Genomic DNA, 17,994 nt, shown 5'->3' on the forward strand with positions numbered 1-17,994 from the left:
CGTTACTTGCAGGGTACTAGAGCTCTTGGATTGCTTTATGCCAAGGGGGGACCACTGCAGTTACATGCTTACAGTGACTCTGATTGGGCTGGTGATTTTGATACTCGTCACTCCACTAGTGGCAATTGTTTCTTTCTTGGCTCGTCATGCATTTCTTGGCTTAGCAAGAAACAATCCACTGTTGCCACATCGTCATGTGAAGCTGAGTACAAGGCAGCCTTCACTACTGCAGTTGAGTGCGTATGGCTTAGACGCTTACTTGCTGATTTGGATGTATCTGTTACGGAGCCTACTCCTTTATATACTGACAGTCAGAGTGCCATTGCAGTGGCACGGAACCCTGTGTTTCATGCTCGCACGAAACACATAGAGATTCACTACCACTTTGTCAGAGAGAGGCTACATGCAGGTGATATCAGCCTTGTCTACTGTCCTACCACCAGCAATGTGGCAGACATCTTCACCAAAGCTCTTCCACGAGACAAATTTGAAGCATTTCGCGATGCTTTGAATTTGACGCCCTTTGGTGGCGGATGATCCTTGTACACTTGATCACTCTTCACTCCAGGGGGGTTTGTTGGGTACCTCACACGCCTTACTTACGCCTACGCTCATATGGGAGTGTGCGGGTGATCACTAGGACACTGGGGCACTTTTTACTCTCGGTAGGAGAGGTTTTTTCCCCCAGATTATGTGTACTATTTTGTATGTGCTTGTGGTACACACTTACGGGCACTTACTGTGTTCGGGTGTGAACAGCCCCTTATAACCCTAAGGTATAAGGGTTATCATTTGTACTTTCAGCTAACACTCTATTCAGTACTATTGCATTGGGTATCGTGCTCAACTCTCTCTCACTCTCACACTGTCTACTGCACTTCACTTCACCTCGATCCTCTCCCATCTGACAATTAACAACACAGTTGAGAGTGTTTTCGTGATCTTGCTCACACATAACACATGTACACACAATCTTCTCTATTTTACTCACAAGCCCACCCAAAATCCAACATGACATCAAATCCCAAGCTTGTAATCCTTGGTATGCAATACAAGAGAGAGATTGTTATATGCTTAGCTTATCGCTCACACTAACCTCATTTTCCTATGGCATTGAGACAAGCTTAGAGACTGATCACTTAATTGTAGTAAGAATTCCATGTTTCCTAAGAAAAATATAAGTAAAAGATATAAGAAAGTGGATCACTTAAATGTAGTAAGAATTCCATGTCTTCTAAGGAATTTCATGATTTGCTAATAAAAAGTTGTCTATGCAGGTCCAAGAGACATTGGAAGTGACTAAAGGTCAAGAAGCTGCCTTTCCAACAAGAAGCATCTCTAGTTATAAAAAGTTCCAGACTTCATACGGAGTCGTACAATGCAAGGTCATTCCAGCAGAACAAATACGAATGACCCTACAGAAGCGCAATGCTATATTTTGAGCGATCCAATGGACAACTCTTGGTCTGCCTTCTCTTCTAAATGAACTCCTTACGAAAATCACATGTAATACCTTGCGTAATCATAAGCCCTCTAATATTTTGGAGATGTACAAGTCTTGCATAAACTTAACAAAAGTTTATCTTACCAAAATGAGCTGTTACAATGGAAACATCAAAGTGGGAGGTTATTTCAAATCCGCTTCTAAAAAGCACACACAAGATTTAATTAATGAAGTCATTGTGAGCACTCATATGAATGAATGGTTTTCTTTACATTTCCAATGCCATGCAAACACGACGTGGACTTTCATGCAACTAAAGCTTTACAGCTCCTACATAAGCTGGCAACTGATGCATCCAGCAATGAGCAGCCCTCACCATCAAACTTTGACCGCACCTTGCAGAACCTTGGGTGATCTGCACATGATGCTCACCTTCATATATATAGAGGCATTGAGTCTTTTATTTTTGACCTCAATGATAGATCATGGCTGAAAGGCCTCTTAATACAGAAATCCCTCAAAACGTCCACTGCTGCTCGGGACTACACAGACCTCACTGCTTTTTTGCATTGGCAACTGGTTGCTCTTTGAGCCATACACCTGGTAATATGGCAAACTCACGAGATGTGTCAAAACCAAGAGTGACCTTTTACCACTCTGGATTAGCAAAGATGCAAGGGAAGTATGTTAGAATCATTGTGTTAGCCTTCTGTTGCTCGCTTGTTGAACTGGCCAAAATTCTCTGCAAGATTGCCCTGTAACAAACGGTAGTACAGCAATATCATAGTGGCCATACATGACCTGCAAATATGATAAAACTGAGTGAGTGCTCAATTTGCAAAACAAGATAAAAGAAAGGCCCATTCCCATATGTTCCATGGTCGGTTAAAAGCATAAGAAAGACCAGAGATCTACACATTAACAGAACTTGCTATGGCTGTATGCTAAACTAAACTAGACAATATGAAAGCACGGGATGTGCAGTTAAGTTGGATTTTGGGGCCACTTCATGCAGCTTCTATAAAAAGAAACCTGTAGAGAGAATCTGATATGAGAATTCCTGATGTTTAAAGGCCTTCACTTATGTATTCATAAGGTGACTTCACGCCTTAAATGGCTTGGTGGCAGATGTCAAGTTTACAAAGTGCAACATAACAGATAGCCTCTAGCTGTGAGAGAAAGAATATTCAGAGTTCAGAATGTTTCCTGATGTTTAAAGAGCTTAATTGTGTGTTCGTAAAGTACTTCACAACTTATGTGGCTTCTAACATATGTCATTTTAAGCGTCCACAAAACAACAAGCTTGCAGCTGTGTTCTCGAGCCGTATTTGTATAAATTTAGACGTGGACACAGACTGTATTATCATCATAAAATCCATTGTCAGATTACTGAAACTGGAAGGCTGGGATGAAGAACAATCGACTGATTAAGCAACACACACACAGAGAAATCCTGGATCGACCAAACCTCCTGGTTGCTCTCAAGTGACTTGGATGAACAGTTGAAATATCACAAGTCCAGGGCAATACTTTATTCTAAATATTGCAAAATGTTCACATGTTGCATTATGAATGTACCTAAAAGACAAGGATGGAAATAGTGGTACCCCACGCTACCCATCCCTTCATAGATTAGGGAATTTTTCATATGATACTTAAGCTCTGGATGTACAAAACAAGTCCAGATAACATGTTTTCTAAACAACAGCATTAGAAGCTGCACTCAGGCCCCTGCATTAGTCTAATAGTATAGCTGTACTTAAATGTAACCCGTCAAAAACATCCCCTACAGTATCAAATGTTTAAAGGTCCTTTTGCATTGGATATGAGCACTTTCCAGCCAGCCTGGCTATCACAGTTGCAGAGCACATTTGACTCTGATCTCCACTAAAGATTTAACCACAAATAAACTGACCACCACGAGAGACCCAAAAATAGGAGATTGTTAGTAGTATTAGCTTGGCATCTCTGGAAGAAAAGATGCCAGAGGAGCAGCAGAGGACAATCTCAGTCATACATTAAAAACATCACCTATTTCCTGAGAGGTAATTGCAGAAGCTGCAGGGATGTTCACAGAGGATGTGGTGGCCCCGAGAGGCATTTCGTATTCGTAAGCCAAGAACCTACCTCTCCTCACAGGAGAGGCATATTGGCATCAGGATACCAATTGGGCTCCTCCTCATCTGGGTATTTGTTATAGGAGGTAGCTGATAATTAGAATGGCCATAAAATACAAATATTGAACCACTAAACTGTTGTATACACTACTTGGGCCACTGCCATAAGAGAAATTCTCATCTTAGTGATCAGAGGAGTTCAGACAATTGACCTCACAAAGACTGACAATAATATGACTCCAGGCTGTTGCAGGGCACAGGCAAGATCTATAAAAACTTAACAGAGACCGTGAACACATACATTCAGTATACATAATACAGGTTCTTCTTTAACATTGTAACACACAGATGGGGAGCATGCATAACAAACAACTTCCAACAATCAGATAAAGGTGAAAAAGTGTGAGGCAGAACAACCCACCAAATATCCAGCATGCAATGCAAAATGTAGCACAACTCTTTAATGAGAGAATACATAACAAATGACTTCCAACAATCAGATGAAGGTGAATAACCGTAACCCAGAACGACCCACTAAATATCCACCATGCAGTCAGCAAATTTAGCACAACTCTTTATATTTGCATTTAAAGTTCACGTCTGACTAAACTAGCGGTACTTTCATTTAGTAACATCTGAGAAGGGTAAAATGCCTTTGGATCATTCTCTTGTATATAGACATCTTTTTGACAGCTGTGAAGCAAAACCAGCATATGAGATTTTGGACGCTACATTTGATATACAATCTCTTAAAACATCAGAATGATTTTACTAGCACTAGTTCATGAAAGGCCTTCTATTTTCTTAATATCACTATCTAGGAACCATGCCATATTAATGTTTAAGAGAGGACGTTGTACGAACATGATTGCAACAACCAGTAGAACCTTCTTTGTATTGACTGCTGACGATCGAGATCGTCGACGAGGGCGCCCTTCAATTATTTCCTCTGCTATTGAAAACGAGTTGTCATCCTTTCGTGCTGGTGTTGTGACAGGGAGTGTTGGCAAGGCATTGGACCAGAAAGGGAGCATATACTTGAGGGCTTGATTTTGCAGAGGACCTTATAAAATTCATCAATCAAAGAATGATCATGACAATATAATGTGCTATTCTTAGCACAAGCAAGGGAGACGTGTTCAATAAATACATGGAAATACGAGTGAATAGACATGTACAGATGAATATATGTGGCCTGTAAATCAGTGTGTGCTGCTTCAGTGTCCAGTGCATGTATGCTTCTTGCATTTTAAAAATGTAATTATTTGACAGCAAAACAGTTTACCTCTCCGATTATATTTTCTTCGTCCTCCATCATCATCTTCACTATCTATCTCTGTATGATTTAACACCAGTTTCTCAGTACGTAGGGAATTTTTCCTTGTCATTGCTCCAGGATTTATCTACAAGGATGTCAATGACAACAGAAGGACAGGAAACATGAGGTTATCATTTTCAAAACTCTCTCTCTCTCTCTCTCTCTCTCTCTCTCAGTGGACCTTCAAAAGACCAAGGTGATGGTGTTCCATGCCACACAAGCTTGGGTGACCCGAATAGAACATCAGTTTACTCTTGGCAGGTATATGGTTGAGTACGCTAGATCCTGTGTATATCTGTGAGTCACATTTACAGGACTTACATTTTTACTGCAAAATGCAGCAGCCGCTAGGTCAAATAGAGATTATGCAGCACTTGGAGAACTTGAGAGAAAATGTACATATGCTCAATTCCAGGAACCGACTAAATTATGGTTGTTTGATAGATTGGTTACCCCGGCCTTGCTATATGGATCCCCAATATGGGAAACATGTCTTTGCAAAAAGCCCTGGAAGAGTATTGAGAGGCCACTAGTGATGATGATTGTTCACATGATATGAAGCAAACCATCCATACCCCATGAGATATTAAAGCAGAGCATCTATGGTCACAGAGGCATTATTTCAGGCCATAACTTGCTTGCAGAGAATGCTGGAGCTCCCTAGATATAGATATCCATCATTGGCATTGATTTCCTCCAAACAGAATTATGGTTGTTTGATACATTGGTTGCCCCAGCCTTGCTATACAGATTGCCAATATGGGGAACAGATCTTTGCTAAAAGACTGAGAAGAGGATTGAGAAGTCACTAGTGATGATGATTGCTCACATGATATGAAGCAAACTATCCATACCCCATGAGATTATTAAAGCAAAGATTGGAGCAACATATGTGGTCACAGAGGCATTATTTCAGGCCATAACTTGCTTATAGAGAATACGGGAGCTCCCTAGATATAGATATCCATAATTGGCAACCTCCAAACAATTAGCAGAGAGTAGGGATACACATTGCTGGTATATGGACATCTAGTCATGGTTCAAGATACATGGATTAGAGATGGATGCACTCTCACCACTCCAATATAGTTTGGATTGCTCATACTTGGATCTCATGCATACAAAGTGGAATCAAGTTATCACCGCAGATATAGTGAAGATTGATACAAATCGTACATGGGTGCATCCCCTAGAGCCCCTTGCTATGAAGATAGCACAGTATCAACATCATTTCCTACGCGTGTCGGCAGAGGGATTCATTGTCAAACCAGCATACATGGACACCCACCTTTCCCATGGGATATGCAGTGCTATTGGACAGATACATACATCATCACACCAGCTCACAATTGAGACAAGAAGGTATACACACATGTCTAAGGATGCATGCATCTGCCAATTATGCCACGAAGAGGTTGATTTTGAAGAGCACCTTATTTGTAGATGTACTGTAATTTTAAAACACTATTATATATTATTTTAGTTGTGGCTAAGAGAGCCCCCAAACCTCTAGAGGTCCTCCCGAGCCTGTAGCCTTCTCCAAACCTACCATTTCAAATCTTGAAAATCCCCTCTCCTCTTTTCTCTCCCTCACAATGGACCAACTATCATAGCTCTCTCTCTCTCTTTTTTTTTTCGTAAAAGGTAATTGTATTAATTACGAAAAAAAGTACAAGTTTACTTGATTACAAGATACATGATGACACTAAGCCATCATGTGAAAAGGCTCCAGCACTAAACTACAAAAGAGTTACAAAAGTCATGACAAAGCCGCGGAGGAAATTGCCATATGCCAAGGAAGTAAGTCCTCCCGAGGGAGTAGGCCCGAGTGCCGAATGAGATCTATCTGCCAATGCAATAGACCTTTAAGCCTCACAATATATGCCGGGACATAAGAGGCTGAATCAAAAAGAAAGGCATTCCGAGTGGTCCAATTGTGCCAGCATCCCCAGTATCTAAGAAAATGAAACATGATCTTCATATGCGGCTGTGCCGGTGCGGGGTATTTTGGTCGTACAAAAACCCAATTCAAAGGGCTTAGCGAGAAGCCAACCACCGCACGCCGAACTGCTGACAAGAGCGACCAGATATTCTTAGCGAGAGGGCACGAAATAAATCGATGACGGGCCGATTCAACAGTAGTGGTGCAAAAGAAGCAGTGACCGTTAGAGATTCGACGCTTGGAAAGGGCTGAAGCAAGCGGAAGGCCACCAATCATCACCCTCCAAAGAAAGGCCTTGCATTTGAAAGGTGTCTTGTTCAACCAGCCCTCCATCACAGTTGTCTTCCACCATAACTGAGATTTCCGCAATCCCCATACAATATTAGCTTTAGTAACCAGCCATTGATGATCTTTAATCAAAAGATGATAGACCTGGTTAGCTGAGGCCTTTCCTAAATTCAACCGACCCGCGAGGTCCCAGTCCTGCCAAGGACAATTCAAAAGCAAGGGCAGGAAAGGGTTGCCTACTCTAAAGCACCGACAAAAGCTGTTCCCATAAATCACGGTATCCCTTGGGGATTCTGAAAAACCTCCTGGCTGTTCGAAAGGATATGAAGACGTTGCGACTGGCAAGGGTGGCATCTGCAACTGAAGTCAAGCCCAATCGTGCCATCCGGTTAAATTTTGGTCTGAGCTCATGTTTGCCTTCCCAAGAAAGTAGTCGCAAAACTGCCAACAATTCCAGTTGAAAAGAGTTAGCATGTAAGCGGTCCTCCGCTGGATGCCAACACGCCTTCTGGAGAAACGATTTCCAGGAGCAGACCAAATGAACAAGCAGGGATGAGGAAGGAGTAGAAAACCGTGAATTTGCATTGAGAACATGCCACCAGGAGCTCTGAATTTGTGTATTACCATGCCGAAGCCCGTGATCCTCAAGAAAATAACGAGCTATAAGGACCCATGGGTGCTGATCCACGCACATGGCACGAAAAAGAGACCAACAAAGTGCCAGCATATGAGTTTCAGCATCCAAAATAGCCCCACCACCCATGCATTTAGGGGTACATGTATGCGACCAAGAAATCCATGAAATGCCTGGCTGCAAGGAATCCTTCTTCCATAACATGAAACGAATGTGCCAACTGAGCACATTCAAAGTAGTAGTAGTCCAAGGCAGCAATGGCAAGAAATATGTGAGCATCAGCAACATAATGGTCTAAGCCACCTTGAGACGACCGTGGAAGGGCCAAGCCTGCGACCGCCAATACAGAAACTTAGCTGCCAGTTTCTGTGAAATCCAGTCGAGAAGTTGTTTTGGCCGAACATCAATACCCAAAGGGTACCCAAGATGCCTGACAATGGAACCACGGGGAACAACCTGACCCTGCTAGCCCAACGACTGTAAATCGGACTCCGTGCAACTGAGAATGGCCGATTTGAAAGCATTGATATGAAGACCAGAAGCATGACCAAAGAGCGTCCAAACATCTAATGCTTTGCGAAGATTGTCCTTGTCGGCACACAGAATCATAAAGCTGTCATCAGCCAAAGATTGAGTAATGAAGTGCTGGCCAAAAGGAAGGGACAATCCAACCAACTGAGTAGAAGTCGCCATGGAAGATAACATGGAAAGAACCGGATGAGTCGCAAGGGCAAAAAAGAGAGGACTCAAAGGGCAATCTTGTCTCACAGAGTGTGCAAGGACAAATGGCTCGGTGACACCACCATTTAGCATAACTCGTGAAGAAGCTGCAGTACTAATGGTGTAGATCAAGCGGGACATCCGAGTACCAAAGCCCATAGTAGACATAAGTTGTGCAATAAAAGACCAATCTAAATAATCAAAAGCCTTCTCCAGATCCAATTGAATCAAAACCACTTGCTGATTCGAGTGCCTTGCATACTCGATAGCCATTTGCACATTTAAGATATTGTGCAGAATGTTTCAGCCCTTAATGAAACCATATTGAAGGGGATGCACAATGGCCGGAAGATGCTTGTGGAACCGATTCGCCATCACTTTGGAAAAGATTTTATACATCGAACCCCTCAAAGAAATTGGCCTCCAATGTTTCAACATTGACGGCGAAGGGACTTTAAGAAGGAGCTTAATAAGACCTTCTTTCCATGAGGAAGGCATGAACCCCGTTTCCCAAACCTGCTAAAACATAGCCGTCAATGGTTTCACCAGTTGGGTAGCAGAAGTCTCAAAGAATTCATTGGTGAGACCATCCCAACCGGGACTTTTATCCTTAGGCAAGTGTAACAGAACATCCATAACCTCTGCCTCACAAATATCTGTCTCCAACGTAGTTTGCATATCAAGTGGAACCTGATGGCGGACCAAATCATAGAAAACTGAACGTGCATGAGTAACGTGGTTAAAAGGCGAAGGAGAAGAACCAAGAAGGTCAACAAAATAATTCCTGCACATATTCACAATTGTCTGGGGATCAATGATCATTCGACCTTCTGAATCCTGTAGTCTGGTCATATTTTCTCGCACACGAGATGCATGTAGAGCTCGAAAGAACTTATGAGTCTGACAAGCACTATCTTGCAAGTTGTCGTGCAAACTTTGCAATTTGGCCTGCTGATAAGATTTCAACTGAAACTCTTTAATAAGATCAGTCAAACGCATCGCCAATGACAGCAGGAATACATCATCTGGAGTGTCCCCCAGCAGAGAACGAACCAAAGCCAGTAAGGCCTTTGCTGCATGGCGCAGTCGCCAACAAAGAGAGGCATGATGGATCCCATACTGCCGAGCAACCCGTTGCACATTAAAGAGCAAGCGTTCAAAAGAAGCATTGCCCTCAGCGGCGAAGTCCAATAAAAATCTATCAATCAATTGCTGCATATAGCCCTGAAAGATTGCATGCTTCAAATAAAAGGAGTTGAAGCGCAAAGGGAGTCTATCCAAGAACTGCCCATGTGAGGTCTGCTCCTGTCCTGTGCTAATCACATAGTTTGTCCTGCTCTACACAAGTTACGTAGTGTGCAGGATGCAAGCATAGTCTGTTTTGTTATTCTACTTGGGGTATTCAGGTTGCAAACAAGTCACACAACCTGTCTACATAGGTCGCAACAAACACCCATCTCTCTCATCTTTCTCTGCTGCTCCTCTCCCCTCTCTCTATGAACCCTCTAATTTGCATGCCATACATGTGGATAAAGATAGAAGTCCAACCCCCACCTTTAGACATACAAGTATTATTATGGCAAGTGCTACACAAGAGGCCCAACTAATCTTCTCCAACCCCTATTCAAGATGGGGGGTGCAAGTTGCTTCATGCAAAGAGATCCCCCAAAGCATCACAAAGGATTCTCTTCATACAAGCAGAGGTGCATCAATACCAATATCCACCCATGATGAAGCCTCCAATCTTGCCTTGTCTTGCACCAATGCCTCTTCCATTGGTGGCTCTGAATCAGCATCCACGTCTCACTTTGCAAGTGGCAAAAGGCAAAGGATGAAGCCTCATGCACAACCTAGGTCCTAAAAGAGAATCCACTCTCTTCCAAGACCCTCGTAGTATGAGAAGGCCCCATAGACCATTATTGAGTACAATGACTCCTTCAATGTCCTCAAGCAAGAGCAAGGGAAGAGAATGGTGAAGGAATTGCAAATGTGGCTCCATGTGAGGGTTGGATTGGAGTTTCATACAACGAGATGAGGACAAATTAGATTGATTAGAGGAGAGGACCAATGGAGCTATCAACCCAATTTGAGCCACATGAACCAAGTATGGATGCTCCATACTTGTTGCCAATGCATGGAATGATCAAAAGAAGATTGGTATCATCAACATCATTGGGTCTTTTTTGCTTGGCTCATACTTCTTACGGACTACACATATAGAGAAGAGAGGGAGGAAACAACGGGGGCCTTCATCTACCGCCATAATGGGCAAGCCATCTTGGAGGTGAGTCTTGTAATTTGTAAATTTCTTCAGCTATATATATATATATATATTTTTATTTTTTATTTTATTTTTTTTTATTTTTTTTTTTTCCATCAAGCAAGAAGCTCAAATATGGCGCAAGTTGATATTATCAATGCATCCAATTCTACCATTGTATGCACTCCATGCACAATCCATCAACTTGACTTGCTCATGGAGAAAGTTAGCAAGCTCAAATGGGTGAAGAAGGTTGTTATATCCTTGGATCTTTGGATGGGCACTAGTAGCATTGGTCATAGTGGTTATGAAGTGACTTAGAGCAAAAGCACTAAGGGCACTTTGGGGTTAGGGCAGCCAAGCCCTATTTATAGGACTCAAGGCCCTATTGTGCATATTATTGTGTGATCACCACTCTTGGATTGTTGGCCCGTAGGCCAACACGTCAATACACCCGGATCTCTCTCTCTCTCTCCAACAATGGGTTGTCAAGAGCAAACAATTGGCGGCAAAGCTAGCTAAATAGGCTACAACAGCAACAGCACACAACCGAGGGCAGCAATAATTGTAGCATCATGCAATTGGGGGCAGCGAGAGCAAGGCCTTTGTTAATGTGTATCTCTCTCTCTCTCTCTCTCTCTCTCTCTCTCTCTCTCTCTCTCTCTCTCAAATCGGTCTCACTTGGCCGCACCCTCCCTCCCCATACGAATTATTGCTCCATACAAATGGCACAAACAAGCGGGGATGTTGCATCCTTTACAAATTCCTAATAGAAAATGGAGTAGCATTTCTATATATTTTATAATAGGATTGCCCCATACGAATTGAGATCATGATGCAATCTAGGTTGTGCTCGACCGATTGATGAAAATGGCTTGATTCATTCCCCCAGGACGATCGTGAAAAGCCACGAGTTGGCTGGTCTCTTTGTTGAACATCTTTATAGACTTAATGGTTGCCTTGACGAAATAATCGACGATTAGGAGCAATATCATTAGGAATGAAGTGAGAAAAATGACTCTTCCATGAATGTGCTGACTCTCAAGTAGCCTTTGTCTCCGTGTCATAAGGGGAAAAGTGTTACATCCCTAGGCATTCAGATGGATGCTAGTAGCATTGGTCACAGTGGTTAAAAAGTGACTTAGTACAAATGCACTAAGTAATGGGGTTAGTTCAACCCAAGTCCTATTTATAGGACTCAAAGCCCTATTGTGCACATTCATTGTGTGATCACCACTCTTGGACTCTTGGTCCATAGGCGGGCACATCGATACACTACGATAGCGTGGGCTAGTAGTATGGGACACGCTTGGGATGTGGTCATGGCGCAGAGTTTGCTAGCTCCCAAGCTCGAGGGTGAGCCCATTTGGCTCTATGGCTCAAAGGTGAGTGCGATGTCTAGTCCCTTTCATTGTAAGTATGGCTTGCATCGTGTCTCATGTGCAAGTTGGATCCTAGGGGGACATTTCAAGAAAAAAGAGGAATATAAAGTGGATAATGAAGAGCAAGATGAAGTGTATCCTAAATCTCATGAAGCCTATGAAGATATCAATCAGTCTACTCAAGAAGATAGTGAAAACCAATTAGATCATGACAAGGACCATGCAAATAAAGAGATTGAAGGAGACTATGAAGAAGAGTTCATTGAAGAACATGTGGGAGAATTTCGGGGAGATTCAAAAGTCTAGCCAGCCAATGTCAATTTGGGGCTAAACTTGTCTCGCAAGGAGCAAGTAAAGGCCGCGATTCCCCAAGCAAACCAAGGGGCACATTGGTTTGAGGCTTGTTGGTCCGTTTTGACAACAAGAGGTACTTGGATTAGCAAAGAGATCAAAGAATTTCAATTGTACTCCATCCATTTGCAATAAAAGCCAACGAAATATCGCAGAGGAAGCTTGTTTTGGGGCCAATAGGCTACCCATTGTCTAAGATTAAAGTGCTAAAGTGTGCATTTCAATTTATGTGAATTAATTACATGTTGTAATTAGTGTTAAATCAAGTTAGTGCCACCCTATCCAAGGAGGAAGGTTGGTTTCATATGAAGTCATTTCCTGTATATCCGAAGTCGAAGACCTATCGCAGATACGTACCGTTGTAGCAACCACCTCACCCCAAAGGGAATGAGGAAGACCTTGATGCTCCAACATCAAATGGACCATCTTAAGCACGGTATTGTTGGCGAGATCCACCACATCATTCTCAAATGGTGTGCTTGAATGATAATACTCCATCCAAATCCCATGCTCTTCACAAAATCTGTCAAAAATCTTGAAGAAAACTCTCCTCCATGATTTGCTCTTATACCACAAACTTTGAAAGAAGTTCGTGCTTCCACAAACATCTTCCAATCACAAAAGTTGGAGTATACCTCACTCTTGTACTCCAAAAAATATGGTCACACATGCTTGCTAAAGGCTTCAACAATAAGCACAGACTACCTATGCTATTTGCCCCATAAGCAACTAGGAAATAAAGTGTGAATGAGAGTAAAATATGGAAGTCCGTCCACACGCTTCTTTCGAGAAGCCTATCTAATGGAATCAAAATTCAAGTGCCCATGATGGGCATGCCAAAGCAGCCCAAGCTCATGGGAAGTCCGCACAACAAGGGCCGTGAGCTTGTAAAGCCCACCCTCCTGTGTACTTGTCCGAAGGATAGAAAGAAGGTTAAAACCTAAATCTAGTGTGTAAAGAACTTTGGGAATGAAACTTATCTATCTGGCAAAAGGGAAATAGTCCCTACTCCACGAATGGGTGCGAAAAAGTTGTCACCAATTGTAGTAAAACCCCCTCTAGAACGAAGATCCTAAAGCCAATCCTATCAATAGGTCATATGTGAAGCAGCCCCACTATCAAGGAGCCATGATGTATCTTCAACCTCAAGCAAATGAGCAAAGATAGCTCTGTATTAGCAAGGGTAGTAGCCTTTGAATCCTTAAAACCTTCCTTTTGTTAGAGATATGGTCATCTAGTTATCCCCTAGATAGGCATGTATCCATGCAGCTGTACAATCATCACATTTACTGCAGGATCCCACATCAGCAGTCAGCAGTCGGACATGTCAGCAGGTCACCACCTCAGACAGATCGCCATGATAGCAGTCGGCCACACGTTGCCACATGTCAGCGGTCAGTAAACAGTTTTGTTCTGGAGTCGTCCAGATCTGGTGCAGCCGGCCAAATTTAGCAGGCCGACTGCTATTTTTACTGGTCCCTATTTTTTGCTATGTATAGCAGCTTTCCAGCACACTTTCACATACTCTAATTGCAAATTCAGGCTCAGTCCAGGGCAGAGATCGTGCTAACTGCTGCAGACTTTGAGGTGTACAGCACGGTGACATCATCAAGGTGGAGATACACAAACATACAAACTGCACCAGTGTACATATCTGTATTCCTTATTCAGCATTCTTCGTATTGCAGATCTGCTCTCTCTCTCTCTCTCTCTCTCTCTCTCTCTCTCTCTCTCTCTCCATCGTACGCTTCCACATTGCTACACTTTGACATGGTATCACAGCAACGCAAAGACTGGTTGATCATAGGCAGACCTGAAGAGGAGTTTTCAGCACAACACACGGCCACGTTTTCAGCATTCAAGGGCAAGCGGGAGGGCTGCACATTGAAACAAGGCTGAGGCAAACGTGGGCGTGGGTGTGCGGGAAAGAAGCAAAGTTGCTGATTCTGCTGCAGATTTTTGTTGTGCAAGGAGGAAGGCTGCATTTTGAGCCTTCAATTGCAGATTTTACCTTCTCATCGTCTCCAGTGGGTGAAGAAGGCGTGAGTCGAGCGGAGAAAAGCCCTAGTAGGCTGCGTTTTCACAGTTAGAGGGGGCTGCTTTTGTGTTTTTGCAAGCATTTCAAGTGAAGATGTCTTCTGAGGCCAATATGGAGTTTCAGGGGGCTATGGATCGGAAGCTGCCTATCCTACCGACTCTTCCATCAAATCAGAAGCCTAATGGTGAGAACTACCGCATCTAGTGTGTTATGATGCTTGCCATCTTGGAGTCCTATGATTTGGCAGAACTTCTTACGGAGGCAATTGACCATCCTACGTCGAGAGATGTGTCCAAACTTTCTGCAGACAATCATGCGGAGTTGGCAAAGGTTTACGCACATCAGGACAAACTGAATGCGCGGCCGCATCCACTCTTTTCTCTTCCTTTCATGTACTCCAGCCATGATTGTCCATATTGAGCACTTGACAGTGGCTAGGGACATATGGCTAGAGCTCGATCAGTTGTACAACCGAATGACCGTTATGAAACGGATGTCTTTGGAGATGCAAATGCAAACATTGAACCCTAACAAGTCATCTTCTATGCAAGAGCATTTCGACCATGGTTGGTATGACCCCTTATGAGGCTTATTTTGGAGCCAATCCAGATGTTTCTTATTTCAAGATCTTTGGATGTGATGCGTATCTTCATATCCCAAAGATTCAAAAGGACGAGTTTGAAGTAGCTTCGAAGAAACAAGTGTTTGTGAGCTATAGCTCGCAATCCCAAGGCTACCGCTTGTATGATCCCGTTAAGCAGAATGTCTACACCAGCCATGATGTGTGATTTATGGAGGTTCCAGCTTCAAAGGGTAGTGAGGAGCCCTATGTACTTGGAGATCCCCGAACATAGTTGGACACCAAAGATTGTTCCTTTGAAGCCAGTGCCTCGAGGATGCTTCTTCTTCAGATGAGAATTCTATTTCACCACTAGCCACCCCACATGAGCCATTGCCAGTGGATGTTCCAAAGACTTCAACAGATGGAGAAAAACAAGGAGCAATCCGGCCTCCTCCTCATTAGGCATGTGATACACTTCGTAAGGCAAGGATTGAGGGGCAGCCATAGAATGGCCCGTGGCGTTCTTGGAGGAACCAAGCACGTTCCACCAAGCTTGTTTGTTCTAACTATTGTCTGTTGACTCGTCTTATGCACGATAGGGAGCCCGGCTCCATGAAGGAGGCTTTGCAATCACAACATTGGAAGAAGGCTATGAAGTAGAAGTCAGATGCTATTGAGCGGAATGACACTTGGGATCTTGTGCCTCGACCCGTTCATAGGAAGGTGATTGGTGTCAAATGGGTCTTCAAGACCAAATATCACAATGATGGTACTCTAGATAAGCACAAGGTGTGGCTCATTGCAAAGGGTTTTGCATAGAGGCCAGGGGTGGATTTCCATGATACCTTTGCACCTACAGCTCAAATGCCTACCATTAGAGTCGTTCTTGCCTTAGCTAGCCATAGGAGATGGCCGATTTATCAACTTGAAGTGAAGTCTGCCTTCCTCAATGGTTGCTATTTCACGATTGCCTTATCTTTAATTAAGATGGAGTATTGAGCAGCGTCTTCTACGAGATGCAAGACGGTGTGCCTTTGGAGGTTGTTTGAGAAGCTTGGCTACCCAACAACAGGTCCTACTACACTTCGTTGCCACAGTGAAAGTTGCGTTGCCTTGGCCCAAAACCCCGTGTGTCAGAAGTGGATGCAGCAATGGAAGCATAAATATGTGTTGAAATAAAGTGTTGAACACAAGAGAAAAGAGAAAGGAAAGAAGAAACACTGAAAAACACAATACAGATGAGAACTTAGATGTATGCTTGAGAAACGGAATCCATATATCCAACATGAGACAATCGCATACAATAGTGAGTCGCTGGTTGTGGGCACCGGCACTGGCTCCTTTCCCCAGCAGAAGATCCACAAGAGTGATGGTGAGTGATTGACTGACATTGAGGAGGAAGAGCCTGAATAAATAGGACAACAATATGTCCTCAATATAATTTGGTCGGCCAGTAATAAATGCTAAATATGACCAAAATGAAGACCATAAAAATGCCTAAAATAATCTCAATAATGCCCAACCCTAAAGCATGGACAGACTCACACATGAGCTCACATATCTACTAACACCCTCTCTTAGATCATGGGTGATCTAATACAATACAATGGTACAATGATAAGGAGTCATAAAGCAAACAACATAGAACCACCAAGTAGAACCATGGATACCCAAGCGGTGGGTGCGCAAGCTACCACCAAGGTGCCTCGAAGAAAACTTAAGGTCGATGTCGATCGTACTAACACCTGAAAATAGAGAAGATCATAGCATGTCTCTGTGTTTGTCCCAATGTCTCTCAATAGCATACAAGAACATCCTGTTAAAAATGCATCTAAAACATACATAACCATGGATTCCCCGACTCTGGCCAAATCGCCAAAGTGTCTCCTCATGTGAGCTCATGACTGGGAATCAATCCCGCTCTATGTCAGACAACCTATCATGAACCTGGATGTCAATCCTAGCTCCAAGATTTAAACTTACCAGACTTCAATCGATACGTCAGGGAAGTCCCTCTCTGGATCCTGTGCATCTATATAGATGTATAGATGAGACGCAACTGCCCCATCTGTCCACCCTCTCACAATCCCTCTCTGGTACTAGAGAGTCGTGAGGGATGCCATCATCACCACCACTAGTAAGCAACAAAGGAAGGGGCCATCAATCTCTTCCCGTGTTCCGAAGAAGCTGATCCTTTCTGCACCTTGGCCCGCACTTTGACCGAAGGATCGGAGTCTGAGTTTGAGGCAGATGATGACTCGTTGGAGGAGTCCACATCCCACTTCGTCTTTTTCTCCTACTTCCTGAAAGCCACCAACTCTTTGCAATCCTTCCGTAAATGACCTTTCTTCCCGCAATGGTAACACTCAATCATCTTCTTTGAACCACTCTCTTAAGTTGCAAAAGCCTCACTAGAACCTCCATAAGATGACAAAAGCCACCCCTGTAACCGCAAAGACATCTCATGCTCAAGTAGCATCGAGGTCATAAGTGTAAAATTGACAGGAGTGGATAATGTCTGCATCCTCAAAGCATTTTCCACTCCATCAAACACCGGAGGGAGTTTGGAGAGTACGAGTCCAATAAGATGAGCCTCTGGAAGGACAAACTGCATTTGCCGAAGCTGGTCATGAATCGAATGAAGTAGAAAAGACTAGACAGTATCTTTGGAATCAAATGTAATTTGCTAGAGCTGTCCATAAAGACTGACTGCTCTCATGGGGAAAGGTGCCGTGTAAAGCAGCTCCAACTTCGTCCATACTTCAAAAGATGTCTTACAAGAGATAACTGCCATTAGAACTTCTGTAGAAATAGATCGAAGCAAGCCCGAATAGGCATGTGCATTGTCCAAATCCCATGTAAGCACTTAAGGAAGTTCTCTTCGTCAAAGTCATCCGATATCGGAGTAGGATGCTGAGGACAAGGAATAGCTCCACAT

At 43.2% G+C, this 17,994-nt stretch overlaps 1 protein-coding gene across 2 annotated transcripts in view; it reads right to left on the bottom strand.

Annotated features, from left to right (window-relative positions):
• Positions 1–1,642: 1,642 nt before the first annotated feature.
• LOC148012660 (RING/U-box superfamily protein) overlaps positions 1,643–17,994 on the bottom strand; it is a 53,558-nt gene continuing 37,206 nt past the window's right edge. For both annotated transcript variants that reach the window (XM_087668692.1, XM_087668691.1), the window contains exons 7-9: positions 4,847–4,964; positions 4,426–4,624; positions 1,643–2,245 (exon numbers count right to left, since the gene is read on the bottom strand). In XM_087668692.1, coding sequence (XP_087524818.1) covers positions 2,146–2,245; positions 4,426–4,624; positions 4,847–4,964 — 417 coding nt within the window. In that variant the 3' untranslated portion in view covers positions 1,643–2,145. The remainder of the gene's footprint in view (positions 2,246–4,425; positions 4,625–4,846; positions 4,965–17,994) is intronic.

Source organism: Lygodium microphyllum, chromosome 27 (genome assembly GCF_053477565.2).
Source record: "Lygodium microphyllum isolate KBCC chromosome 27, Lygodium_microphyllum_v1.1.10, whole genome shotgun sequence".
In the NCBI taxonomy this organism is placed as follows: domain Eukaryota; kingdom Viridiplantae; phylum Streptophyta; class Polypodiopsida; order Schizaeales; family Lygodiaceae; genus Lygodium; species Lygodium microphyllum.